Source organism: Salvelinus alpinus, chromosome 19 (assembly GCF_045679555.1).
Source record: "Salvelinus alpinus chromosome 19, SLU_Salpinus.1, whole genome shotgun sequence".
NCBI classification, from domain to species: Eukaryota; Metazoa; Chordata; class Actinopteri; order Salmoniformes; family Salmonidae; genus Salvelinus; species Salvelinus alpinus.
Genome location: NC_092104.1, coordinates 8,259,564 through 8,276,475, shown reverse-complemented (window position 1 = coordinate 8,276,475; position 16,912 = coordinate 8,259,564). Strand labels below are relative to the sequence as shown.

Genomic DNA, 16,912 nt, shown 5'->3' with positions numbered 1-16,912 from the left:
CTAGGGCTCTGTTCACAAACACAAACACACCCCACAGAGCCCCAGGACAACAGCACAATTAGACCCAACCAAATCATGAGAAAACAAAAAGATAATTACTTGACACATTGGAAAGAATTAACAAAAAAACAGAGCAAACTAGAATGCTATTTGGCCCTAAACAGAGAGTATACAGTGGCAGAATACCTAACCACTGTGACTGACCCAAACCTAAGGAAAGCTTTGACTATGTACAGACTCAGTGAGCATAGCCTTGCTATTGAGAAAGGCCGCCGTAGGCAGACATGGCTCTCAAGAGAAGACAGGCTATGTGCTCACTGCCCACAAAATGAGGTGGAAACTGAGCTGCACTTCCTAACCTCCTGCCCAATGTATGACCATATTAGAGAGACATATTTCCCTCAGATTACACAGATCCACAAAGAATTCGAAAACAAATCCAATTTTGATAAACTCCCATATCTACTGGGTGAAATTCCACAGTGTGCCATCACAGCAGCAAGATTTGTGACCTGTTGCCACAAGAAAAGGGCAACCAGTGAAGAACAAACACCATTGTAAATACAACCCATATTTATGTTTATTTATTTTAACTTGTGTGCTTTAACCATTTGTACATTGTTACAACACTGCATATATATAATATGACATTTGTAATGTCTTTATTGTTTTGAAACTTCTGTATGTGTAATGTTTACTGTTCATTTTTATTGTTTATTTGACTTTTGTATATTATCTACCTCACTTGCTTTGGCAATGTTAACACATGTTTCCCATGCCAATAAAGCCCCTTGAATTGAGAGAGAGAGCGAGAGAGAGCGAGAGAGAGCGAGAGCGAGAGCGAGAGAGAGAGCGAGAGCGAGAGAGAGAGAGAACTACCTTACAAAAGTAGCCTTGCTAGGCCCAGCATTTCTAGGCCCAACATTTCTTCTCTATTTAGATTTTCCCTTGTTATCTACATTGACATATACAGTATAATATGTTCCAAAAATGACCTATAGAGGGCAGTGGCTAATATTTGAGAAATGTACTCCAAAGGACTGCCTCGAAGAAGAGTTGGGCCACACCACAGATAGAACAACGAAACCGATATTTCACTGGATGTAACATTTGTGACGCATCTGCTTGGCGTTTCCACTCAATACCAAAAATGGTAGTGAGAGGAAGTCCACTGGCCGGCAATGGGATAAGATTGAAGGAGATGGTTTTTGACTTACAGAATGTAAGTTTTCTCATCGATTAAACATTTGATCTCAATACAGTTTTTTGTTCCCAAAACTAAAATCTGCTATGAACAGAGTGTTGTAAGTTTTGTAGACTTTACCCTTTACCAAAAATGTAAAAATATTGCGTTGTTTAGAAGGAGAGCAACGGCGAATTTAGTTATAGCACACGCGCACTTCACAGAGTAGGCGTTCTCTAACGGAAATATGCAGATATATGCTAGAACAGGCCAATAGGATCTTGCTAACCCGTGCTTTGTTCTGCCCACTATGGCTCATTTGTTTCCATTGGAAACGACAGGCTGTGGTCTATCTGGGTTTAGTTATACACAATCTTTGGCCACACCATACGTTATCATATCCGGTTAAATATGTATCTCTGTTGGCGGGAACTGTACAGTAGTCCACAGTTGGCTGCCTAGTAGGAACTGAATGTCTTCATTTTGGTTGAGCTAAAATCATTGTTCATCATTGCACTTTTTCGTCAAGTGAAAATGTCTCGTGTGCTGAACTGCATTGTGGCTGTTTGTCCTGATATGGGGATTGGAAATAACGGGAATCTACCTTGGCACCCGAAGAGACTCAAGTAAGTAACGTTAGCCTAGCTAGCCACGTCGTTAGCCTCATTCATTTAGTTTCAACAGCTAGCTAAGCCATCTACAACAATAGCCTATATACACATCATATCTGTTTCAACTAGCTGGCAACGAATGGAAAGCTAACAGTGTTGAAATGGCAAATATTGGTCTATTGATGTGTGGTACAGAAATCTAGCAGGAAATCAGAACAGTCAGCTGCTGATGATGCAATGAATGACAACGTTGGGGATCCAAAGTCCAGGGTTTTGCACAAGGCTCAAGTTAACAACATCATGGCATATAACTTGAAGTCATAATTTCTGTAGTTAACCCATAAAATTGACTTCACAGTTTTTCTACATTCTTGCTGGACTGTTGTTTTTCCCCTTGTCTCACAAACAATAATGACGTTGACTTCTTTTACAGTAATGAATTTAAGTATTTCCAGAAGATGACAATGACGTCTTCAGTGGAAGGTACGGTCAGTTTCCAAACACGTGACATGTTATTTATTTTAGCAGATGGTCTTATCCAGAGTGATTTACAGTTAGTGCATTCATCTTAAGATACCGTAGCTATGTGGGACTACCACATAAAGGTATAACAAGTTACTTTTTCCTCAATAAAGTAGCTTTATCAGTAGAGCTGGGTGTGCGGTGGGTGTAAAGTGCTGGTTCAGGTTATTACATATTATTATTTGTATTTTTTACCAATGCGGTGTAAATCACATGAGCTTACTCCAAGCACGGATACAGTCATTGGCTGGTTCAGTTGTGAACACTGTGACAGTTGTTAACATTAAACGGTATTATTAATGACCACTAGGTGGCAGTATAGCACCGTGTGCACAGTATCATGAGACGAAATATCATCTCGCAAATATTATTTTAAAGGGCAATTCCTCCACTTTTTAACCTCGTATTCATCATCTCCAGCACCAAACCGTTTCCATGATCGGTGGTTAAAAACATAAGAAGAAAGGTCCTAAAAAAAATGCCTCTCTGTGACATCACAGGGTAGGATTAAACGAGTTTCTAGCCCAAGGGACAGTATTTTCTTTCTCCCCACGTCACCACGAATCTGTGTTTGAAAATCACTGTTTTAAAATGTTATTGTTTTTGATGATGTAATCGGTGTAACTTTTTAACTTTATATTTATTGTCTACAAAACTTAGAATTGCACTGTTTTCACATATGTAGACACTGGTATTGTGCTCATCATAATGAAAATTAGGTTCAAAAGTGGTGGAGTTGCTCTTTAATTTAAAAAAATTATAAAACACTCATGGTCCAAATGAATACACCCTCACTGCTTTTACAGTACTGAGTCCAAAGTCAGGAGCATCTACAGTATATAAACCAAATCTAATTTTATTGGTCATATACACATGGTTAGCAGATGTTAATGCGAGTGTAGCGAAATGCTTGTGCTTATAGTTCCGACCGTGCAGTAATATCTAAGAACGCTAAGCTACCAACTACCTTATACACACAAGTGTAAAGGAATGATTAAGAATATGTACATATAAATATATGGATGAGAGATGGCTGAACGGCATGGCAAGATGCAGTAGATGGTATAGAGTACAGTACATACATATGAGATGAGTAGTGTATGTAAACAATATATAAAGTGGCATTGTTTAAAGTGACTAGTGATACATTTATTACATCCAATTTTTTATTATTAAAGTGGCTAGAGATTGAGTCTGTATAATGGCAGCAGCCACTCAATGTTAGTGATGGCTGTTTAACAGTCTGATGGCCTTGAGATAGAAGCTGTTTTTCAGTCTCTCGGTCCCTGCGTTGATGCACCTGTACTGACCTCGCCTTCTGGATAATAGCGGGGTGAACAGGCAGTGGTTGTTGTCCTTGATCATCTTTTTGGCATTCCTGTGACATCGGGTGGTGTAGGTGTCCTGGAGGGCAGGTAGTTTGCCCCCGGTGATGCGTTGTGCAGACCTCACTACCCTCTGGAGAGCCTTACGGTTGTGGGCGGAGCAGTTGCCGTACCAGGCGGTGATACAGCTCGACAGGATGCTCTCGATTGTGCATCTGTAAAAGTTTGTGAATGTTTTTGGTGACAAGCCAAATTTCTTCAGCCTTCTTCACCACGCAGCCTGTGTGGGTGGACCATTTCAGTTTGTCCGTGATGTGTACGCCGAGGAACTTAAAACTTTCCACCTTCTCCACTACTGTCCCGTCGATGTGGATAGGGGGCTGCTCCCTCTGCTGTTTCCTGAAGTCCACGATTATCTCCTTCGTTTTGTTGACATTGAGTGAGAGGTTATTTTCCTGACACCACACTCCGAGGGCCCTCACCTACTCCCTGTAGGCCGTCTCGTCGTTGTTGGTAATCAAGTCTACCACTGTAGTGTCGTCTGCAAACTTGATAGAACATCTCACTCCTCCCTCATCACATGAGCTGAGCACCTATATCACATGTCCTATCATCATCAAATGTCATTCCCCTGTCCTTTTCTGGATGACTTTCCTCACTATATTCCAGTCCTGGAGGTGCCAAAACACTTCTGGTTTTTCTTTCTACCTGGTAGTTCATTTCACCCACCTGGTTCCCCAGGTCTGAAACAGTCCTAGATTAGAGTGATAGGATGAAAACAAGAAGTGTTTTGGCCCTTCAGTTCTGGAATCAAACAGTCCTGTGCTAGACTGTAGGCCTGGCCTAGCCCTGAGACATGGCCTCCATAGACACCATAGCAGGCCTCAGCCATGTCTCAGCGCTGTGTAGGACCCTGAGCTATTCTTGACCAGGGGAAACTCATGTCTGTCTGAGATTGGTTAAATAAACAGAATGTTGTCATCGTCTCTGTCTGGGATTGGTTAGGTAAACAGAATGTTGTCATTGTCTCTGTCTGGGATTGGTTAGGTAAACAGAATGTTGTCATCTCTGTCTGGGATTGGTTAAATAAACAGAATGTTGTCATCGTCTCTGTCTGGGATTGGTTAGGTAAACAGAATGTTGTCATCGTCTCTGTCTGGGATTGGTTAGGTAAACAGAATGTTGTCATCTCTGTCTGGGATTGGTTAAATAAACAGAATGTTGTCATCGTCTCTGTCTGGGATTGGTTAAATAAACAGAATGTTGTCATCGTCTCTGTCTGGGATTGGTTAGGTAAACAGAATGTTGTCATCTCTGTCTGGGATTGGTTAAATAAACAGAATGTTGTCATCGTCTCTGTCTGGGATTGGTTAAATAAACAGAATGTTGTCATCGTCTCTGTCTGGGATTGGTTAAATAAACAGAATGTTGTCATCGTCTCTGTCTGGGATTGGTTAGGTAAACAGAATGTTGTCATCGTCTCTGTCTGGGATTGGTTAAATAAACAGAATGTTGTCATCGTCTCTGTCTGGGATTGGTTAGGTAAACAGAATGTTGTCATCGTCTCTGTCTGGGATTGGTTAAATAAACAGAATGTTGTCATCGTCTCTGTCTGGGATTGGTTAGGTAAACAGAATGTTGTCATCGTCTCTGTCTGGGATTGGTTAAATAAACAGAATGTTGTCATCTCTGTCTGGGATTGGTTAGGTAAACAGAATGTTGTCATCATGGGGCGGAAGACATGGTTCTCCATTCCAGAGCGGAACCGGCCACTCAAGAACCGGATCAACATCGTTCTCAGCAGAGAACTTAAGTAAGAGGCATGGAGGACATCTGTAATGACAGGCACTATGGGATTGGTTAAATAAACAGCTACTGATTTCTATACAATGTTGTTCACCATCCTGTGTTATCTGTACCTGCAAGAGAAATGAGGATCATATAGGGAAGGTTGTCTTCCTCTGTGTGTCTATTAGTGTCATAAGGGACAATGTAATACTGAAGCCATTAAATACTATGAACCAAAACACATTGTTACTACCGTGTTGTCCTGACATTACTACCGTGTTGTCCTGACATTACTACCGTGTTGCCCTGACATTACTACCGTGTTGCCCTGACATTACTACCGTGTTGCCCTGACATTACTACCGTGTTGCCCTGACATTACTACCGTGTTGCCCTGACATTACTCCCGTGTTGCCCTGACATTACTCCCGTGTTGCCCTGACATTACTACCGTGTTGTCCTGACATTACTACCGTGTTGCCCTGACATTACTACCGTGTTGCCCTGACATTACTACCGTGTTGCCCTGACATTACTACCGTGTTGCCCTGACATTACTACCGTGTTGTCCTGACATTACTACCGTGTTGTCCTGACATTACTACCGTGTTGCCCTGACATTACTACCGTGTTGTCCTGACATTACTACCGTGTTGTCCTGACATTACTACCGTGTTGTCCTGACATTACTACCGTGTTGTCCTGACATTACTACCGTGTTGTCCTAACCCTGACATTACTACCGTGTTGCCCTGACATTACTACCGTGTTGCCCTGACATTACTACCGTGTTGTCCTGACATTACTACCGTGTTGCCCTGACATTACTACCGTGTTGTCCTGACATTACTACCGTGTTGTCCTGACATTACTACCGTGTTGTCCTGACATTACTACCGTGTTGTCCTGACATTACTACCGTGTTGTCCTGACATTACTACCGTGTTGTCCTAACCCTGACATTACTACCGTGTTGTCCTGACATTACTACCGTGTTGTCCTAACCCTGACATTACTACCGTGTTGTCCTGACATTACTACCGTGTTGTCCTAACATTACTACCGTGTTGTCCTGACATTACTACCGTGTTGTCCTGACATTACTACCGTGTTGTCCTGACATTACTACCGTGTTGTCCTGACATTACTACCGTGTTGTCCTGACATTACTACCGTGTTGTCCTAACCCTGACATTACTACCGTGTTGTCCTGACATTACTACCGTGTTGTCCTAACCCTGACATTACTACCGTGTTGTCCTGACATTACTACCGTGTTGTCCTAACATTACTACCGTGTTGCCCTGACATTACTACCGTGTTGCCCTGACATTACTACCGTGTTGTCCTGACATTACTACCGTGTTGTCCTGACATTACTACCGTGTTGCCCTGACATTACTACCGTGTTGCCCTGACATTACTACCGTGTTGTCCTGACATTACTACCGTGTTGCCCTGACATTACTACCGTGTTGTCCTAACCCTGACATTACTACCGTGTTGTCCTGACATTACTACCGTGTTGTCCTAACCCTAACATTACTACCGTGTTGCCCTGACATTACTACCGTGTTGTCCTGACATTACTACCGTGTTGCCCTGACATTACTCCCGTGTTGCCCTGACATTACTACCGTGTTGCCCTGACATTACTACCGTGTTGTCCTGACATTACTACCGTGTTGTCCTGACATTACTACCGTGTTGTCCTGACATTACTACCGTGTTGTCCTGACATTACTACCGTGTTGTCCTAACCCTGACATTACTACCGTGTTGTCCTGACATTACTACCGTGTTGTCCTGACATTACTACCGTGTTGTCCTGACATTACTACCGTGTTGCCCTGACATTACTACCGTGTTGTCCTAACCCTAACATTACTACCATGTTGCCCTGACATTACTACCGTGTTGCCCTGACATTACTCCCGTGTTGCCCTGACATTACTACCGTGTTGCCCTGACATTACTACCGTGTTGTCCTGACATTACTACCGTGTTGCCCTGACATTACTACCGTGTTGCCCTGACATTACTACCGGGTTGTCCTGACATTACTACCGTGTTGTCCTGACATTACTACCGTGTTGTCCTGACATTACTCCCGTGTTGTCCTGACATTACTCCCGTGTTGCCCTGACATTACTACCGTGTTGCCCTGACATTACTACCGTGTTGTCCTGACATTACTACCGTGTTGTCCTGACATTACTACCGTGTTGTCCTGACATTACTACCGTGTTGCCCTGACATTACTACCGTGTTGCCCTGACATTACTACCGTGTTGCCCTGACATTACTACCGTGTTGTCCTGACATTACTACCGTGTTGTCCTGACATTACTACCGTGTTGCCCTGACATTACTACCGTGTTGTCCTGACATTACTACCGTGTTGTCCTGACATTACTACCGTGTTGTCCTGACATTACTACCGTGTTGTCCTGACATTACTACCGTGTTGCCCTGACATTACTACCGTGTTGTCCTGACATTACTACCGTGTTGTCCTGACATTACTACCGTGTTGTCCTGACATTACTACCGTGTTGTCCTGACATTACTACCGTGTTGTCCTGACATTACTACCGTGTTGTCCTAACCCTGACATTACTACCGTGTTGTCCTGACATTACTACCGTGTTGTCCTAACCCTGACATTACTACCGTGTTGTCCTGACATTACTACCGTGTTGTCCTAACATTACTACCGTGTTGTCCTGACATTACTACCGTGTTGTCCTGACATTACTACCGTGTTGCCCTGACATTACTACCGTGTTGCCCTGACATTACTACCGTGTTGTCCTGACATTACTACCGTGTTGTCCTGACATTACTACCGTGTTGTCCTGACATTACTACCGTGTTGCCCTGACATTACTACCGTGTTGTCCTGACATTACTACCGTGTTGCCCTGACATTACTACCGTGTTGCCCTGACATTACTACCGTGTTGTCCTGACATTACTACCGTGTTGTCCTGACATTACTACCGTGTTGTCCTGACATTACTACCGTGTTGTCCTGACATTACTACCGTGTTGTCCTGACATTACTACCGTGTTGTCCTGACATTACTACCGTATTGTCCTGACATTACTACCGTGTTGTCCTGACATTACTACCGTGTTGTCCTGACATTACTACCGTGTTGTCCTGACATTACTACCGTGTTGTCCTGACATTACTACCGTGTTGTCCTAACCCTAACATTACTACCATGTTGCCCTGACATTACTACCGTGTTGTCCTGACATTACTACCGTGTTGTCCTGACCCTAACATTACTACCATGTTGCCCTGACATTACTACCGTGTTGCCCTGACATTACTACCGTGTTGCCCTGACATTACTACCGTGTTGTCCTGACATTACTACCGTGTTGCCCTGACATTACTACCGTGTTGCCCTGACATTACTCCCGTGTTGCCCTGACATTACTCCCGTGTTGCCCTGACATTACTACCGTGTTGTCCTGACATTACTACCGTGTTGCCCTGACATTACTACCGTGTTGCCCTGACATTACTACCGTGTTGTCCTGACATTACTACCGTGTTGTCCTGACATTACTACCGTGTTGTCCTGACATTACTACCGTGTTGTCCTGACATTACTACCGTGTTGTCCTGACATTACTACCGTGTTGTCCTAACCCTAACATTACTACCATGTTGCCCTGACATTACTACCGTGTTGTCCTGACATTACTACCGTGTTGTCCTGACCCTAACATTACTACCATGTTGCCCTGACATTACTACCGTGTTGCCCTGACATTACTACCGTGTTGTCCTGACATTACTACCGTGTTGCCCTGACATTACTAGCGTGTTGTCCTGACTTTACTACCGTGTTGTCCTGACTTTACTACCGTGTTGTCCTGACTTTACTACCGTGTTGTCCTGACATTACTACCGTGTTGCCCTGACATTACTACCGTGTTGCCCTGACATTACTACCGTGTTGTCCTGACATTACTACCGTGTTGTCCTAACATTACTACCGTGTTGTCCTGACATTACTACCGTGTTGCCCTGACATTACTACCGTGTTGTCCTGACATTACTACCGTGTTGTCCTGACATTACTACCGTGTTGTCCTGACATTACTACCGTGTTGTCCTGACATTACTACCGTGTTGTCCTGACATTACTACCGTGTTGTCCTGACATTACTACCGTGTTGTCCTGACATTACTACCGTGTTGCCCTGACATTACTACCGTGTTGTCCTAACCCTAACATTACTACCATGTTGCCCTGACATTACTACCGTGTTGTCCTAACATTACTACCGTGTTGTCCTGACATTACTACCGTGTTGTCCTAACCCTAACATTACTACCGTGTTGTCCTGACATTACTACCGTGTTGTCCTGACATTACTACCGTGTTGTCCTGACATTACTACCGTGTTGTCCTGACATTACTACCGTGTTGTCCTGACATTACTACCGTGTTGTCCTGACATTACTACCGTGTTGTCCTGACATTACTACCGTGTTGTCCTGACATTACTACCGTGTTGCCCTGACATTACTACCGTGTTGTCCTAACCCTAACATTACTACCGTGTTGCCCTGACATTACTCCCGTGTTGCCCTGACATTACTCCCGTGTTGCCCTGACATTACTCCCGTGTTGCCCTGACATTACTACCGTGTTGCCCTGACATTACTACCGTGTTGTCCTGACATTACTACCGTGTTGTCCTGACATTACTACCGTGTTGTCCTAACCCTGACATTACTACCGTGTTGCCCTGACATTACTACCGTGTTGTCCTGACATTACTACCGTGTTGTCCTGACATTACTACCGTGTTGTCCTGACATTACTACCGTGTTGTCCTGACATTACTACCGTGTTGTCCTGACATTACTACCGTGTTGCCCTGACATTACTACCGTGTTGCCCTGACATTACTACCGTGTTGCCCTGACATTACTACCGTGTTGCCCTGACATTACTACCGTGTTGCCCTGACATTACTACCGTGTTGCCCTGACATTACTACCGTGTTGTCCTGACATTACTACCGTGTTGTCCTGACATTACTACCGTGTTGTCCTGACATTACTACCGTGTTGTCCTGACATTACTACCGTGTTGCCCTGACATTACTACCGTGTTGTCCTGACATTACTACCGTGTTGTCCTGACATTACTACCGTGTTGTCCTGACATTACTACCGTGTTGTCCTAACATTACTACCGTGTTGTCCTGACATTACTACCGTGTTGTCCTGACATTACTACCGTGTTGTCCTAACATTACTACTGTGTTGTCCTGACATTACTACCGTGTTGTCCTGACATTACTACCGTGTTGTCCTGACATTACTACCGTGTTGTCCTGACATTACTACCGTGTTGTCCTGACATTACTACCGTGTTGCCCTGACATTACTACCGTGTTGTCCTGACATTACTACCGTGTTGTCCTGACATTACTACCGTGTTGTCCTGACATTACTACCGTGTTGTCCTGACATTACTACCGTGTTGTCCTGACATTACTACCGTGTTGTCCTGACATTACTACCGTGTTGTCCTGACATTACTACCGTGTTGTCCTGACATTACTACCGTGTTGCCCTGACATTACTACCGTGTTGTCCTGACATTACTACCGTGTTGTCCTGACATTACTACCGTGTTGTCCTAACCCTGACATTACTACCGTGTTGCCCTGACATTACTACCGTGTTGTCCTGACATTACTACCGTGTTGTCCTGACATTACTACCGTGTTGCCCTGACATTACTACCGTGTTGTCCTAACCCTAACATTACTACCATGTTGCCCTGACATTACTACCGTGTTGCCCTGACATTACTCCCGTGTTGCCCTGACATTACTACCGTGTTGTCCTGACATTACTACTGTGTTGTCCTGACATTATTCCTGTGTTGTGTGAATGTCAGAGAGCCTCCTGCCGGGGCTCACCACCTGGCGTCAGACTTCCGCTCAGCACTCCGCCTGCTGGACACGGCTGAGATGGCAGAACGGGTCGACCAGGTCTGGGTGATCGGGGGCAGCTCTCTGTACGAGGTAAGAAATACACAGGCCTTAGCCATTGGTCCTTCATGTGGAGGATTGGATAGGGTCCATTTGGAATGGGTCAACAGTCTCTGAGACATGGCCTTGCACCAGATGGGAACTTGTGTAGAGGGATGTGGTCATAAAGACAGACTTGTAGAGAAATGGGTTTTGATTGGGCGTTTTTGAAACTGTTTACTAGAGCGGGAACTTCATTACTGTCAGAAACTTGTGACGCAAGACATCATTTGACGACCTTGGTGCATTCTCCGCCGTCAAAAACACTGAGACACTTTTCAATGATGCTATTTGTCCTCAAATCTGAAAGAAATTGAAAGTAGAAAAGTTTCAATCTCCATACACACACACAGAGCGTCCCTCGTACCTTTCTTTCCATCAGCAGTCGGTAGGTTGTCATAGAGACCTCGTCGCTCAAGGATGCTTTTGACAATACAGCACACGCTCTCAAACTCTTCACTTCTCCACACACACACTCTCCACCTCATATCTCAAGCTAAACTCTTTAAAGGTTAAATGTGGGACTTTAAGACCTTGACTATTTTCCATTTAACCACAGCCTTGTTATGAACACACACACAAACTGTCCGGGTCGATCTACAATGGGGCATTTTAATAGAAAATAACGTCTTGGGTTTATTTGTCAAGAGTTTCAGAGTTGGAGTGCTGATCTTAGATCAGGTCTCCCCCTCCTTAATAATCGGATTCATTATGTTCTATAGGGCAAACTGATCTTAGATCAGGTCTCCCCCCTCCTTAATAATCTGATTCATTATGTTCTAAAGGGCAAACTGATCTTAGATCAGGTCTCCCCCCCCTCCTTAATAATCTGATTCATTATGTTCTATAGGGCAAACAGATCTAAGATCAGTACTCCCCCCCCCCACCCCCTTAATAATCTGATTAATTATGTTCTAAAGGGAAAACTGATCTAAGATCAGTACTCCTACTCTGAAATGACTGACAAATGTGGGTCTCGGTCTTAAAATCCCAAACGTATACATTCAGTGTATTTATTTGTTGTTGTTTATTTGTTGTCTGGTTCCCCAGGAGATGATGGAGAGTCAGGGGACCAGGAGGTTGTTTGTGACACGGATCCTGCAGCAGTTTAAGAGTGACACCTTCCTGCCTGAAATCAACCGAGACAAATACCGCCTACTATCAGAGTGAGTATCGCGCATTCATGCATGTACACAGACATACAGGGCGTTCATGTACACAGACATACAGGGGATTCATGTACACAGACATACAGGGGATTCATGTACACAGACATACACGGCATTCATGTACACAGACATACACGGCGTTCATGTACACAGACATACAGGGCATTCATGTACACAGACATACAGGGCGTGCATGTACACAGACATACAGGGCGTGCATGTACACAGACATACAGGGCGTTCATGTACACAGACATACAGGGCATTCATGTACACAGACATACAGGGCATTCATGTACACAGACATACAGGGCATTCATGTACACAGACATACAGGGCATTCAAAAAGTATTCAGACGCCTTCCCTTTTTCCACGTTTTGTTACGTTACAGTCTTATTCTAAAATAGATTCAATTAAAAATCTTCATCAATCTACACACAATACCTCATAATGACAAAGCAAAAACAGGTTTTTAGACATGTTTGCAAATTAATACAACATAAAAAAAAATAAAAAAAATACCTCATTTACATAAATATTCCGACCCTTTGCTATGAGACTCGAAATTGGGCGTCCTGTTTCCATTGATCAATCTTTGAGATGTTTCTACAACTTGATTAGAATCCACCTGTGGTATATTCAATTGATTGGACATGATTTGGAAAGGCACACACCTGTCTATATAAGGTCCCACAGTTGACAGTGCATGTCAGAGAAAAAACCAAGCCATGAATTAGAAGGAATTGTCCGTAGAGCTCCGAGACAGGATTGTGTCGAGGCACAGATCTGGGGAAGGGTACCAAAACATTTCTGCAGCATTGAAGGTCCCCAAGAACACATTAGCCTCCATCATTGTTAATTTGAAGAAGTTTGGAACCACAAATTCTCTTCCTAGAGCTGGCCGCCCAGCCAAACTGAGCAATCGGAGGAGAAGGGCCTTGGTCAGGGAGGTGACCAAGAACCCAATGGTCACTCTGACAGAGCTCCAGAGTCCTCTGTGGAGATAGGAGAATCTTTCAGAAAGACAACCATCTCTGCAGCACTCCACCAACCAGGCCTTTATAGTAGACGGAAGCCACTCCTCAGTAAAAAAGCACATGACAGCCCACTTGGAATTTACCAAAAGGCATCTGAAGGACTCTCAGACCATGAAAAACTAGATTCTCTGGTCAAAAAGATCATCAAGGACAACAACCACCCGAGCCACTGCCTGTTCACCCCGCTATCATCCAGAAGGCGAGGTCAGTACAGGTGCATCAAAGCTGGGACCAAGACTGAAAAACAGCTTCTATCTCAAGGCTATCAGACTGCTAAACAGCCATCACTAACATTGAGAGGCTGTTGTCAACATACAGACTCAAATCTCTGGCCACTTAAATAAACTGACTTAATAAAAGGTATCACTAGTCACTTTAAATAACGCCACTTTAATCATGTTTACATATCCTACATTACTCATCTCATGTATATACTGTATTCTATACCATCTACTGCATCTTGCCTATGCCGCACGGCCATCGCTCATCCATATATTTATATGTAGATATTATTTTTTATTCCTTTACACTAGTGTGTATAAGGTAGTTGTTGTGGAATTGTTATATTACTTGTTTGATATTACTGCACTGTCGGAACTAGAAGCACAAGCATTTCGCTACACTCGCATTAACATCTGCTAACCATGTGTATGTGACCAATAACATTTGATTTACTGTAACAGAGAGGGACAGTACATGTTGGCCATTCAGAGGGGTAATGACACACTGGACTTTGGTTCTTTGTTCCCGGACCATTTACCATGCAGCTCCAGGTGTCAGAGAGCACATCAATTAGGGTTGAGTCTAAGTAAAAACAGTTCAAAATGTGTTTTAACATCTTGAGAAATGTAAGATCTTTCTTAAAAGGAGGGTATGCTAATGTACATTTGCAGTGAATAGGCCCATTTCAAACCAGCTTCTGAGGTTTTTATAACAGACGAAACAAAATGTGTTGCCACAACATCAGACATCCAGGCTGCTTTTCAAAGGTAAAACATCAAACACATCCCTTATGATTAGAATCATTTGTTTTGGTTATTAACTAGCTAGTCCCTGAGCAGAACAGAACCAAATAGAGAGAGTGTGTGTGTGTGTGTGTGTGTGTGTGTGTGTGTGTGTGTGTGTGTGTGTGTGTGTGTGTGTGTGTGTGTGTGTGTGTGTGTGTGTGTGTGTGTGTGTGTGTGTGTGTGTGTGTGTGTTATTCTGGTGTGTGCACTCATGGTGATGTCTCGTTTTACTGAGACGTTCCTTGTGTTCTACCTGTCTCCTTTTACTGAGACGTTCCTTGTGTTCTACCTGTCTGTATCCTCCTAACAATACATTTCTCTGACATCGCTGTCATGTTAGTGGTCACACGTGTGTGTGTGTGTGTGTGTGTGTGTGTGTGTGTGTGTGTGTGTGTGTGTGTGTGTGCTTGCACACAACAACACGTGGGAATGAGACATGTTTTCTACCAGACTGGTGCCTCTGTGTTCATCCTCTGTTTGTTGATGTCTGTCTGTCATCATGGCGATTTAGGATCAGGTTAAACCATGGGGGTCAGATTAAACCATGGGGATCAGATTAAACCATGGGGATCAGATTAAACCATGGGGATCAGATTAAATCATGGGGGTCAGATTAAATCATGGGGGTCAGATTAAACCATGGGGATCAGATTAAACCATGGGGATCAGATTAAACCATGGGGATCAGATTAAACCATGGGGATCAGATTAAATCATGGGGGTCAGATTAAACCATGGAGATCAGATTAAACCACATCTCAATGATAAATGTTTTTGTCTTCGTGGGGTCAACTCTTTTCTCATGAATGTTATCTAAGACAAATGTAACGGAGACAAACCCACAATATGGTGTTGTTATGGTGTAAAGTACCATATTGACCAAGTTTACGATGGCCCTAAAGAATTGAAAACGGCCAGCCTGGTTTCAGTGAAGAGCCGAATTCATGGTCCTTGTGTGGTTGGTTGGAGCTGGAGGATAGATTTGAGTGGTTGTGTCTCTCTCGGTCTCTCCTCAGGTTCCCAGGAGTCCCACAAGACTTACAGGAGGAGGCTGGGCTACAGTACAGATTTGAAGTCTACGAAAGCATCGACCAATGAGCTATAAACACACCCAGGAAAACATCCTGTGTTGTCATGTAAATATTTTCTCGCTGCTCACTGTTGTCACTCAAATTGAATGAATAAAATGTGTTTAATTCCATTACAAGTTCATTGTGATATTTTCATCGAAAAGAAACCTGGTTGTTTTGTGTTTTCTCCTATTCCTTTCTGTTTTGGTTTATATTTTTATGTCCTTGGATATTTTTTTCACAAAAACAGACTTTACAAATTTTGAAACATTTGATATAGGTTTCTCGCAACAAACACATAAAAACAGTGTTTTCTAAGGTAGATTGTTCCACTCTTGACTGCGTCAATGGGCCCTGGTCAAAGGTAGTGTGCACTACGTAGAATAGAGTGCTGTTTGGAATGCAGCCTGAGACATGACTGCTCATTCCAAATGAGACATGACATGAATATGCAGAAGGTTTTCACTAGAAAGCTAATTAACTCACCAGGTGTCTGGAGTGGCCTATCACAGGAGAGGAGTACACCTTCCATCACACACAGACACACACACACACACACTGTGGCTTTAATCATGTTAACCCTGCTCAATTAGGCCCCACTGCCCTGGCTGTAACACGCCAGAACACACACTAGGACACACTCCACACAGAACACACACACACACACACACACAGAACACACACCTTGATTGGCACTTAAAGGAGAGTCATTATACAGAGATCAGAGCCATGTGCCTCAGCCTGCCGTGCACTGTCATGCACACGAGAGAGTCTGGAAAATGTTGAAGAGAACAGACATTAGCATTTCTGATGAGAGACACTCACTCGTATTATCACACAAACACACGGTGAGTGAGCACCTGTTTCTGGAGGAGATACACAAAAGCTGACTTGGAAGGCGGATCGAAATCTGTAAATAATGAGATGAATTTACAGAACTGAATCTCTTTTTTGTGTGCTAGCCTTTTTTGATAAATGTGATATTTTAACACACACACTTGTGACTTTAATCTGACCTAGGTCAGCCTCTTTGTCCATGAGAAAACGGCTTCTGTATGGCTCTGGGTGAGTAGTTAGTCTTGGACGTGAAGGACGCGCTATAAACAGTCACCTTTCTGTCTTCA

The 16,912-nt window shown here is 43.5% G+C and overlaps 1 protein-coding gene across 1 annotated transcript; it reads left to right on the top strand.

Moving 5' to 3' along the window:
* The first annotated feature begins 1,557 nt into the window (after nucleotides 1–1,557).
* On the top strand, nucleotides 1,558–15,919 carry dhfr (dihydrofolate reductase). The gene is made up of 6 exons (XM_071352202.1): nucleotides 1,558–1,809; nucleotides 2,228–2,277; nucleotides 5,349–5,454; nucleotides 11,372–11,498; nucleotides 12,555–12,670; nucleotides 15,735–15,919. Exons 1-6 carry the CDS (start codon nucleotides 1,718–1,720, stop codon nucleotides 15,814–15,816), a joined length of 573 nt encoding a protein of 190 aa, XP_071208303.1. The 5' UTR covers nucleotides 1,558–1,717; the 3' UTR covers nucleotides 15,817–15,919.
* The last annotated feature ends 993 nt before the right edge of the window (nucleotides 15,920–16,912 follow it).